This window comes from Pseudophryne corroboree, chromosome 9, assembly GCF_028390025.1.
Source record: "Pseudophryne corroboree isolate aPseCor3 chromosome 9, aPseCor3.hap2, whole genome shotgun sequence".
NCBI classification, from domain to species: domain Eukaryota; kingdom Metazoa; phylum Chordata; class Amphibia; order Anura; family Myobatrachidae; genus Pseudophryne; species Pseudophryne corroboree.
The window spans coordinates 192,680,422-192,692,901 of NC_086452.1; the positions used below are offsets into that span (position 1 = coordinate 192,680,422).

Sequence of the window (12,480 nt, forward strand, 5' to 3'; positions counted from 1 at the left end):
TTGGACTCGACTCTGTAAACTTGGCAGGTTTTGACTTATGTACTAAATGCTCTGCTCTGCTGACTTCTGACTTCTTCTGTGGATTTGTCCTAGAGTGGTCTCCTAGTGGGCTAGGGTGGTTGGTTCTATATGTACTACTGTTATTACCTTGCCTTTACTAGCCCCACGTGTCTGGCTATTTTGTCTTGGCCTGGAGGAATCTCTTCCTGCTCCTATAAGTCTATTTGTGAATAACCTCTTAATGTTGGCCAGAGCCTGCATTGCCCATGGTTGGATGGCATCTGACCCCCCTCTCTCTCTCTTCCTGGATAGCATTAGCTAATGTTACTGTCTCTCATAAGAGGTTTATGCATGAGAATAGAAAGTGCCACTCAAAGTCTGAGAGAGTCTGGTCGTTGTGCAGGAATCCCATTATGCTTTTGCTGATTCTTCCAACGACCCTCCGCCTGGGACTTAGATTCCTGGTTTGCTTCTGTCCCTCAGTCAGCCCATGCCTTAAAACATATACTGCCAGTAATACTGTTTTATGTTGCATATTTCTGTTCGATATTCGTATATTTTTATTTATTTATACTGCTTATTTACCATCTTATTCTAATATGACGTATGCTGGATATTTAATATTATTGCTATTTGTTAGTGAGGTTCTGTTGTAACTTTCTTTTTCTTTATGTTAATGAATTTTTGAAATTAATAAAAATACTTGATAAAAAAACAAACATGGGGGTTATTCAGAGATGGACGCAGATCTTACTTCCGCAGCAAGATCTGTATCCATCTACTCATATGCTGGGGGCCGTCCAGCATGTGTGTGGCGCCGCCTCACTATGTGTCTGCAATTTAATTGCGGATGCATTGATTTAAGGTCGACCCGCAGCCTGAATGTGCTGGCAGGTGGTCTGGCACCATTTTTTTCTCTCGGAGTGGCTGCGTGTGACGTCACGCAGCCGTTCCGAAAATCTCCAGACACGCCCCCATTTTGCCCACTATGTCAACGTCTGCCACTGTCAGTCACATTGAGGCTGCATCCTTCAGTGATGCAGCCGTATGGTGAAGGGTCGCGCACGCGCACTATCGCCAGTGCACGGGCGCAGATCTGGTGAATGCAGCCGCTGCATCCATTTCTGAATAAGGCCTTATCTGTAAAGTGTGGTGTGATATGCTGGAGCTATGTAAAGATTAATGGTAATGCAAGCTAAAGCTGGGTACACACTGGAGTGATGTCAGCACAATGTGCTGTTTTGTAACAACATATTGCCTACATTGCTCAGTGTGTACAGAGAATTGCGCACTTCCGTAGTCACTAGCGACGGACGCTTGGTTTGATTTGCTGCACATCAACCCAAGAGATATCACTAGCATCCTGTAGTATGCTAATAATGGACGGAACATGATTGTTCCGTCCTTCATTAAAGTCACTCCAGTATGTACACACAATCTTCCGATGTCTGCTTAAGTTTAATGTTTTAGTGTAAAAATACTGTGGGGCTTAGGAAATTACGGCTATTCTATCCTTCTTATCTTGCAGCATTGTCCATAAACTGTCTTTAGCTGACCTCAACCAAGTATTGTATCGATGTGATGCAGAGGAACAGGAAGATGGGGGTGGTTGTTACAACATCCCAAACTGGACTCCTTTGAAGTACGCGGGCCTGCAAGGTAAGAATGTTTCAACATTGTGTGTATTCAGGTCCCAGCCAAATGATTGTTACGTACTCTTGTCTGTATCTCTTGCAATAAAATATACCATTTGTAAACATTCCATACAGAATATATATTATTATGATTGTTATTTTCTCTGACGTCCTAGTGGATGCAGGGAACTCCGTAAGGACCATGGGGAATAGCGGCTCCGCAGGAGACTGGGCACAAAAGTAAAAGCTTTAGGACTACCTGGTGTGCACTGGCTCCTCCCCCTATGACCCTCCTCCAAGCCTCAGTTAGATTTTTGTGCCCGGCCGAGAAGGGTGCACACTAGGGGCTCTCCTGAGCTTCTTAGTGAAAGTTTAAGTTTAGGTTTTTTATTTTCAGTGAGACCTGCTGGCAACAGGCTCACTGCATCGAGGGACTAAGGGGAGAAGAAGCGAACTCACCTGAAGTGCAGAGTGGATTGGGCTTCTTAGGCTACTGGACACCATTAGCTCCAGAGGGACCGAACACAGGCCCAGCCTCGGAGCTCGGTCCCAGAGCCGCGCCGCCGGCCCTCTTACAGAGCCAGAAGCAAGAAGAGGTCCGGAAAAATCGGCGGCAGAAGACCTCAGTCTTCAACAAGGTAGCGCACAGCACTGCAGCTGTGCGCCATTGTTACTCAGGCACACTTCACACTCCGGTCACTGAGGGTGCAGGGCGCTGGGGGGGGCGCCCTGAGCAGCAATGTAAAACACCTTGGCTGGCATAAATACACCACATATAACCCCCAGGGCTATATGGATGTATTTTAACCCCTGCCAGAACTCACCTAAAAAGCGGGAGAAAAGGCCGCCGAGAAGGGGGCGGAGCCTATCTCATCAGCACACGGGCGCCATTTTCCATCACAGCTCCGCTGGAAGGACGTCTCCCTGACTCTCCCCTGCAGTCCTGCACTACAGAAAAGGGTAAAAAAAAGAGAGGGGCACTAATTTGGCGCAGTTTTGATACTAACAGCAGCTATAAAGGGAAAAGCACATTTTATAGTGGTATTCCTGTCTATATGTAGCGCTCTGGTGTGTGCTGGCATACTCTCCCTCTGTCTACCCAACGGGCTAGTGGGGTCCTGTCCTCTATCAGAGCATTCCCTGTGTGTGTGCGGTGTGTCGGTACGATTGTGTCGACATGTTTGAGGAGGAAAATGAGATTGAGGCGGAGCAATTGCCTATTATAGAGTTGTCACCCCCTAGGGAGTCGACACCTGAGTGGATGAGCTTATGGAAGGAATTGCGTGATAGTGTCAGCTCTTTACGACAGACAGTTGACGACATGAGACAGCCGGCTACTCAGCTTGTGCCTGTCCAGGGGTCTCAAACGCCAACTGATAAAAAAACTGATAATTCCTAAAAGGTTATTGGCATCGTACCCTTTCCCGCCAGAGGATAGGGCACGTTGGGAAACACCCCCTAGGGTGGATAAAGCGCTCACACGCTTGTCTAAACAGGTAGCACTACCCTCTCCTGATACGGCCGCCCTAAAGGAACCTGCCGATAGAAAGCTGGAGAATATCCTAAAATGTATATACTCTCACACGGGTGTTATACTGCGACCAGCAATCGCCTCAGCCTGGATGTGCAGTGCGGGCCTGGCGTGGTCGGATTCCCTGACTGAAAATATTGATACCCTAGATAGGGACAGTATATTACTGACTATAGAGCATTTGAAGGATGCATTTCTATATATGCGTGATGCACAGAGGGATATTTGCCGACTGGCATCAAGAGTTAGCGCGCTGTCCATTTCTGCAAGAAGAGGTTTATGGACGCGGCAGTGGTCAGGCGATGCGGATTCTAAAAGGCACATGGAAGTATTGCCTTATAAGGGGGAGGAGTTATTTGGGGTAGGTCTATCAGACCTGGTAGCCACGGCAACTGCTGGAAAATCCACATTTCTCTAACGTCCTAGTGGATGCTGGGGACTCCGTCTGGACCATGGGGATTAGCGGCTCCGCAGGAGACGGGGCACAAAAATAAAGCTTTAGGATCAGGTGGTGTGCACTGGCTCCTCCCCCTATGACCCTCCTCCAAGCCTCAGTTAGGTTTTTGTGCCCGTCCGAGCAGGGTGCAATCTAGGTGGCTCTCCTAAAGAGCTGCTTAGAAAAAGTTTTTAGGTTTTTTATTTTCAGTGAGTCCTGCTGGCAACAGGCTCACTGCTACGAGGGACTTAGGGGAGAGAAGTCAACTCACCTGCGTGCAGGATGGATTGGCTTCTTAGGCTACTGGACACCATTAGCTCCAGAGGGATCGAACACAGGCCCAGCCATGGAGTCCGGTCCCGGAGCCGCGCCGCCGACCCCCCTTGCAGATGCCGAAGATGGAAGAGGTCCAGAATCAGGCGGCAGAAGACTTTTCAGTCTTCCTGAGGTAGCGCACAGCACTGCAGCTGTGCGCCATTGTTGTCAGCACACTTCACACAGCGGTCACGGAGGGTGCAGGGCGCTGGGGGGGCGCCCTGGGCAGCAATGTATAATACCTTTTTATGGCTAAAAAATACATCACATATAGCCCTTGAGGCTATATGGATGTATTTAACCCCTGCCAGATCTCACAAACTCCGGAGAAGAGCCCGCCGAAATAGGGGGCGGGGCTTATTCTCCTCAGCACACAGCGCCATTTTCCTGCTCAGCTCCGCTGTGAGGAAGGCTCCCAGGACTCTCCCCTGCACTGCACTACAGAAACAGGGTAAAACAGAGAGGGGGGGCACTTTTTTGGGCGATATTACTATATTTAAGCTGCTATAAGGATACAACACTTATATAGGGTTGTTCCCATATATATTATAGCGCTTGGGTGTGTGCTGGCAAACTCTCCCTCTGTCTCCCCAAAGGGCTAGTGGGGTCCTGTCTTCAATAGAGCATTCCCTGTGTGTCTGCTGTGTGTCGGTACGTGTGTGTCGACATGTATGAGGACGATGTTGGTGTGGAGGCAGAGCAATTGCCGGTAATGGTGATGTCACCCCCCAGGGAGTCGACACCGGAATGGATGGCTTTGTTTATGGAATTACGTGATAATGTCAGCACATTACAAAAATCAGTTGACGACATGAGACGGCCGGAAAACCAGTTAGTACCTGCCCAGGCGTCTCAGACACCGTCAGGGGCTGTAAAACGCCCTTTACCTCAGTCGGTCGACACAGACCCAGACACGGACACTGAATCTAGTGTCGACGGTGAAGAAACAAACGTATTTTCCAGTAGGGCCACACGTTATATGATCACGGCAATGAAGGAGGCTTTGCATATCTCTGATACTACAAGTACCACAAAAAGGGGTATTATGTGGGGGGTGAAAAAACTACCTGTAGTTTTTCCTGAATCAGAGGAATTGAATGATGTATGTGATGAAGCGTGGGTTAACCCAGATAGAAAAGTGCTAATTTCAAAAAAGTTATTGGCATTATACCCTTTCCCGCCAGAGGTTAGGGCGCGCTGGGAAACACCCCCTAAGTGGATAAGGCGCTCACACGCTTATCAAAACAAGTGGCGTTACCGTCTCCTGATACGGCCGCCCTCAAGGATCCAGCTGATAGGAGGCTGGAAACTACCCTAAAAAGTATATACACACATACTTGTGTTATACTGCGACCAGCCATCGCCTCAGCCTGGATGTGCAGTGCTGGGGTGGTCTGGTCGGATTCCCTGACTGAAAATATTGATACCCTGGATAGGGACAGTATTTTACAGACTTTAGAGCAATTAAAGGATGCTTTTCTTTATATGCGAGATGCTCAGAGGGATATTTGCACTCTGGCATCGAGAGTAAGTGCGATGTCCATATCTGCCAGAAGAAGTTTATGGACGCGACAGTGGTCAGGTGATGCGGATTCCAAACGGCATATGGAAGTATTGCCGTATAAAGGGGAGGAATTATTTGGCGTCGGTCTATCGGATTTGGTGGCCACGGCAACTGCCGGGAAATCCACCTTTTTACCTCAGACCCCCTCCCAACAGAAAAAGACACCGTCTTTTCAGCCGCAGTCCTTTCGGTCCTATAAGAAGCGGGCAAAAGGACAGTCATATCTGCCCCGAGGCAGAGGAAAGGGTAAGAGAGGGCAGCAAGCAGCTCCTTCCCAGGAACAGAAGCCCTCCGCGGGTTCTGCAAAGCCCTCAGCATGACGCTGGGGCTTTACAAGCGGACTCAGGAACGGTGGGGGTTCGACTCAAGAATTTCAGCGCGCAGTGGGCTTGCTCACAGGTGGACCCCTGGATCCTGCAGGTAGTATCTCAGGGTTACAGGTTGGAATTCGAGAAGTCTCCCCCTCGCCGGTTCCTAAAGTCTGCTTTGCCAACGTCTCCCTCAGACAGGGCGACGGTATTGGAAGCCATTCACAAGCTGTTTTCTCAGCAGGTGATAGTCAAGGTACCCCTCCTACAACAGGAAAAGGGGTATTACTCCACGCTATTTGTGGTACCGAAGCCGGACGGCTCGGTAAGACCTATTCTAAATCTGAAATCTTTGAACCTGTACATACAAAAATTCAAGTTCAAGATGGAATCACTCAGAGCAGTGATAGCGAATCTGGAAGAAGGGGACTTTATGGTGTCCCTGGACATAAAAGATGCTTACCTGCATGTCCCAATTTGCCCTTCACATCAAGGGTACCTCAGGTTCGTGGTGCAAAACTGTCATTATCAGTTTCAGACGCTGCCGTTTGGATTGTCCACGGCACCTCGGGTCTTTACCAAGGTAATGGCCGAAATGATGATTCTTCTGCGAAGAAGAGGCGTATTAATTATCCCTTACTTGGACGATCTCCTGATAAGGGCAAGGTCCAGAGAACAGCTGGAGGACGGAGTAGCACTAACCCAAGTAGTGCTGCAACAACACGGGTGGATTCTGAATTTTCCAAAATCTCAGTTGACCCCGACAACACGTCTGCTGTTCCTGGGAATGATTCTGGACACGGTTCAGAAAAAGGTGTTTCTTCCGGAGGAGAAAGCCAAGGAGTTATCCGAACTTGTCAGGAACCTCCTAAAACCAGGAAAAGTGTCTGTGCATCAATGCACAAGAGTCCTGGGAAAGATGGTGGCTTCTTACGAAGCAATCCCATTCGGCAGATTCCACGCACGAACTTTTCAGTGGGATCTGCTGGACAAATGGTCCGGATCGCATCTGCAGATGCATCAGCGGATAACCTTATCGCCACGGACAAGGGTGTCTCTTCTGTGGTGGTTGCAGAGTGCTCATCTGTTAGAAGGCCGCAGATTCGGCATACAGGACTGGGTCCTGGTGACCACGGATGCCAGTCTGAGAGGCTGGGGAGCGGTCACACAGGGAAGAAACTTCCAGGGAGTATGGTCAAGCCTGGAGATGTCTCTTCACATAAATATACTGGAGCTAAGAGCGATTTACAATGCTCTAAGCCTGGCAAAACCCCTGCTTCAGGGTCAGCCGGTGTTGATCCAGTCGGACAACATCACGGCAGTCGCCCACGTAAACAGACAGGGCGGCACAAGTAGCAGGAGAGCAATGGCAGAAGCTGCAAGGATTCTTCGCTGGGCGGAAGATCATGTGATAGCACTGTCAGCAGTGTTCATTCCGGGAGTGGACAACTGGGAAGCAGATTTCCTCAGCAGACACGATCTACACCCGGGAGAGTGGGGACTTCATCCAGAAGTCTTCCACATGATTGTGAACCGTTGGGAAAAACCAAAGGTGGATATGATGGCGTCTCGCCTCAACAAAAAACTGGACAGGTATTGCGCCAGGTCAAGAGACCCTCAGGCAATAGCTGTGGACGCTCTGGTAACACCGTGGGTGTTCCAGTCAGTGTATGTGTTTCCTCCTCTGCCTCTCATACCCAAAGTACTGAGAATTATACGGCAAAGGGGAGTAAGAACGATACTCGTGGCTCCGGATTGGCCAAGAAGAACTTGGTACCCGGAACTTCAGGAGATGCTCACGGAAGATCCGTGGCCTCTACCTCTAAGACGGGACCTGATTCAGCAGGGACCGTGTCTATTCCAAGACTTACCGCGGCTGCGTTTGACGGCGTGGCGGTTGAACGCCGAATTCTAAGGGAAAAAGGCATTCCAGAAGAGGTCATTCCTACACTGGTTAAAGCCAGGAAGGAGGTGACTGCACAACATTATCACCGCATTTGGAGAAAATATGTTGCGTGGTGTGAGGCCAGGAAGGCCCCCACGGAGGAATTTCAATTGGGTCGATTCCTACATTTCCTGCAAACAGGATTGTCTATGGGCCTCAAGTTGGGGTCCATTAAGGTTCAAATTTCGGCCCTGTCGATTTTCTTCCAGAAAGAATTGGCTTCAGTTCCTGAAGTCCAGACTTTTGTAAAAGGAGTACTACATATACAGCCCCCGGTTGTGCCCCCAGTGGCTCCGTGGGACCTTAATGTAGTTTTGGATTTTCTCAAATCCCATTGGTTTGAGCCACTCAAATCGGCGGATTTGAAATATCTTACATGGAAAGTAACCATGCTACTGGCCCTGGCTTCAGCCAGGAGAGTGTCAGAATTGGCGGCTTTATCGTATAAAAGCCCATATCTGATTTTTCCATTCGGACAGGGCAGAACTGCGGACGCGTCCTCATTTTCTGCCTAAGGTGGTGTCAGCGTTTCACCTGAACCAGCCTATTGTGGTGCCTGCGGCTACTAGCGATTTGGAGGATTCCAAGTTGCTGGACGTTGTCAGGGCATTGAAAATATATATTTCAAGGACGGCTGGAGTCAGAAAATCTGACTCGCTGTTTATACTGTATGCACCCAACAAGCTGGGTGCTCCTGCTTCTAAGCAGACGATTGCTCGTTGGATTTGTAGCACAATTCAACTTGCACATTCTGTGGCAGGCCTGCCACAGCCTAAATCTGTCAAGGCCCATTCCACAAGGAAGGTGGGCTCATCCTGGGCGGCTGCCCGAGGGGTCTCGGCATTACAACTCTGCCGAGCAGCTACGTGGTCGGGGGAGAACACGTTTGTAAAATTCTACAAATTTGATACCCTGGCTAAAGAGGACCTGGAGTTCTCTCATTCGGTGCTGCAGAGTCATCCGCACTCTCCCGCCCGTTTGGGAGCTTTGGTATAATCCCCATGGTCCTGACGGAGTCCCCAGCATCCACTAGGACGTTAGAGAAAATAAGATTTTACTTACCGATAAATCTATTTCTCGTAGTCCGTAGTGGATGCTGGGCGCCCATCCCAAGTGCGGATTGTCTGCAATACTTGTACATAGTTATTGTTACAAAAAAATCGGGTTGTTCTTGTTGTGAGCCGTCTGTTCAGAGGCTCCTACGTTGTCATACTGTTAACTGGGTTCAGATCACAAGTTGTATGGTGTGATTGGTGTGGCTGGTATGAGTCTTACCCGGGATTAAAATCCTTCCTTATTGTGTACGCTCGTCCGGGCACAGTATCCTAACTGAGGCTTGGAGGAGGGTCATAGGGGGAGGAGCCAGTGCACACCACCTGATCCTAAAGCTTTATTTTTGTGCCCTGTCTCCTGCGGAGCCGCTAATCCCCATGGTCCTGACGGAGTCCCCAGCATCCACTACGGACTACGAGAAATAGATTTATCGGTAAGTAAAATCTTATTTTTTACCCCTGGTAGCTTCTCAACCTAAGAAGACGCCGTATTATCAGGCACAGTCCTTTCGGCCCCATAAGGGCAAGCGGGCAAAAGGCGCCTCATTTCTGCCCCGTGGCAGAGGGAGAGGGAAAAGGCTGCAACAAACAGCCAGTTCCCAGGAACAAAAGCCTTCTCCCGCCTCCGCAAAGTCCTCAGCATGACGCTGGGGCTTTACAAGCGGACTCAGGCACGGTGGGGGCCCGTCTCAAGAAGTTCAGTGCGCAGTGGGCCCACTCGCAAGTGGACCCCTGGATCCTTCAAGTGGTATCTCAGGGGTACAAATTGGAATTCGAGACGTCTCCCCCTCGCCGTTTTCTAAAGTCTGCTTTACCGACGTCTCCCTCAGACAGGGAGGCAGTATTGGAAGCCATTCACAAGCTGTATTCCCAGCAGGTGATAATCAAGGTACCCCTCCTACAACAGGGAAAGGGGTACTATTCCACACTATTTGTGGTACCGAAGCCGGACGGCTCGGTGAGACCAATTTTAAACCTAAAATCCTTGAACACTTACATACAAAGGTTCAAATTCAAGATGGAGTCACTCAGAGCAGTGATTGCAAACCTGGAAGAAGGGGACTATATGGTGTCTCTGGACATCAAAGATGCTTACCTACATGTCCCAATTTACCCTTCTCACCAAGGGTACCTCAGGTTTGTGGTACAGAACTGTCACTATCAGTTTCAGACGCTGCCGTTTGGATTGTCCACGGCACCCCGGGTCTTTACCAAGGTAATGGCCGAAATGATGATACTCCTTCGAAGGAAGGGAGTTTTAGTTATCCCTTACTTGGACGATCTCCTGATAAGGGCAAGATCCAGGGAACAGTTGGAAGTCGGGGTAGCACTATCTCAGATAGTGCTGCGCCAGCACGGTTGGATTCTCAATATTCCAAAATCGCAGCTGATCCCGACGACACGACTTCTATTCCTAGGGATGATCCTGGACACAGTCCAGAAAAAGGTGTTTCTCCCGGAGGAGAAAGCCAGGGAGTTATCCGAACTAGTCAGAAATCTCCTAAAACCAGGCCAAGTCTCAGTGCATCAATGCACAAGGGTCCTGGGAAAGATGGTGGCTTCTTCCGAAGCAATCCCATTCGGCAGATTCCACGCAAGAACCTTCCAGTGGGATCTGCTAGACAAATGGTCCGGGTCGCATCTTCAGATGCATCAGCGGATAATCTTGTCACCAAGGACAAGGGTGTCTCTCCTGTGGTGGTTGCAGAGTGCTCATCTTCTAGAGGGCCGCAGATTCGGCATTCAGGACTGGGTCCTGGTGACCACGGATGCCAGCCTGAGAGGCTGGGGAGCAGTCACACAGGGAAGAAATTTCCAGGGCTTGTGGTCAAGCCTGGAGACATTACTTCACATAAATATCCTGGAGCTAAGGGCCATCTACAATGCTCTAAGCCTAGCAAGACCTCTGCTTCAAGGTCAGCCGGTGCTGATCCAGTCAGACAACATCACGGCAGTCGCCCACGTAAACAGACAGGGCGGCACGAGAAGCAGGAGGGCAATGACAATAGTTGCAAGGATTCTCCGCTGGGCGGAAAATCATGTGATAGCACTGTCAGCAGTGTTCATTCCGGGAGTGGACAACTGGGAAGCAGACTTCCTCAGCAGACACGACCTCCACCCGGGGGAGTGGGGACTTCACCCAGAAGTCTTCCACATGATTGTGAACCATTGGGAAAAACCAAAGGTGGACATGATGGCGTCCCGCCTCAACAAAAAACTAGACAGGTATTGCGCCAGGTCAAGGGACCCTCAGGCAATAGCTGTGGACGCTCTGGTAACACCGTGGGTGTACCAGTCAGTGTATGTGTTCCCTCCTCTGCCTCTCATACCCAAGGTACTGAGAATCATAAGAAGGAGAGGAGTAAGGACTATACTCGTGGCTCCGGATTGGCCAAGAAGGACTTGGTACCCGGAACTTCAAGAGATGCTCACAGAGGACCCGTGGCCTCTACCTCTAAGAAAGGACCTGCTCCAGCAGGGACCCTGTCTGTTCCAAGACTTACCGCGGCTGCGTTTGACGGCATGGCGGTTGAACGCCGGATCCTAAAGGAAAAAGGCATTCCGGATGAAGTCATCCCTACCCTGATCAAAGCCAGGAAGGATGTAACTGTGCAACATTATCACCGTATTTGACGTAAATATGTTGCGTGGTGCGAGGCCAGGAAGGCCCCTACAGAGGAATTTCAACTGGGTCGTTTCCTGCATTTCCTGCAAACAGGACTGTCTATGGGCCTAAAATTAGGGTCCATTAAGGTTCAAATTTCGGCCCTGTCGATTTTCTTCCAGAAAGAACTGGCTTCAGTTCCTGAAGTTCAGACGTTTTAAGGGGGTACTGCATATACAGCCTCCTTTTGTGCCTCCAGTGGCACCTTGGGATCTCAATGTAGTTTTGGGGTTCCTAAAATCACATTGGTTTGAACCACTCTCCACTGTAGACTTAAAATAGCTCACTTGGTAAGTGGTAATGCTGTTAGCCCTGGCTTCAGCCAGGCGTGTCTCAGAATTGGCGGCTTTATCCTATAAAAGCCCTTACCTAATTTTTCATACGGACAGGGCAGAATTGAGGACTCGTCCTCAATTTCTCCCTAAGGTGGTTTCAGCGTTTCACTTGAACCAGCCTATTGTGGTACCTGCGGCTACTAGGGACTTGGAGGACTCCAAGTTGCTGGACGTAGTCAGGGCCCTGAAAATATATGTTTCCAGGACGGCTGGAGTCAGGAAATCTGACTCGCTGTTTATCCTGTATGCACCCAACAAGCTGGGTGCTCCTGCTTCTAAGCAAACTATTGCGCGTTGGATTTGTAGTACAATTCAGCTTGCACATTCTGTGGCAGGCCTGCCACAGCCAAAATCTGTAAAAGCCCATTCCACAAGGAAGGTGGGCTCATCTTGGGCGGCTGCCCGAGGGGTCTCGGCTTTACAACTTTGCCGAGCAGCTACTTGGTCAGGGGCAAACACGTTTGCTAAATTCTACAAATTTGATACCCTGGCTGAGGAGGACCTTGAGTTCTCTCATTCGGTGCTGCAGAGTCATCCGCACTCTCCCGCCCGTTTGGGAGCTTTGGTATAATCCCCATGGTCCTTACGGAGTTCCCAGCATCCACTAGGACGTCAGAGAAAATAAGAATTTACTTACCGATAATTCTATTTCTCGTAGTCCGTAGTGGATGCTGGGCGCCCATCCCAAGTGCGGA

General features: G+C 49.7%; 1 protein-coding gene across 5 annotated transcripts in view; it reads left to right on the forward strand.

Annotated features, from left to right (window-relative positions):
* The window catches only part of AGL (amylo-alpha-1, 6-glucosidase, 4-alpha-glucanotransferase), a 271,005-nt gene that overhangs the window by 200,644 nt on the left and 57,881 nt on the right, over positions 1 to 12,480 (forward strand). For all 5 annotated transcript variants that reach the window (XM_063940051.1, XM_063940049.1, XM_063940052.1 and 2 more), the window contains exon 21: positions 1,529 to 1,659. In XM_063940051.1, coding sequence (XP_063796121.1) covers positions 1,529 to 1,659 — 131 coding nt within the window. The remainder of the gene's footprint in view (positions 1 to 1,528; positions 1,660 to 12,480) is intronic.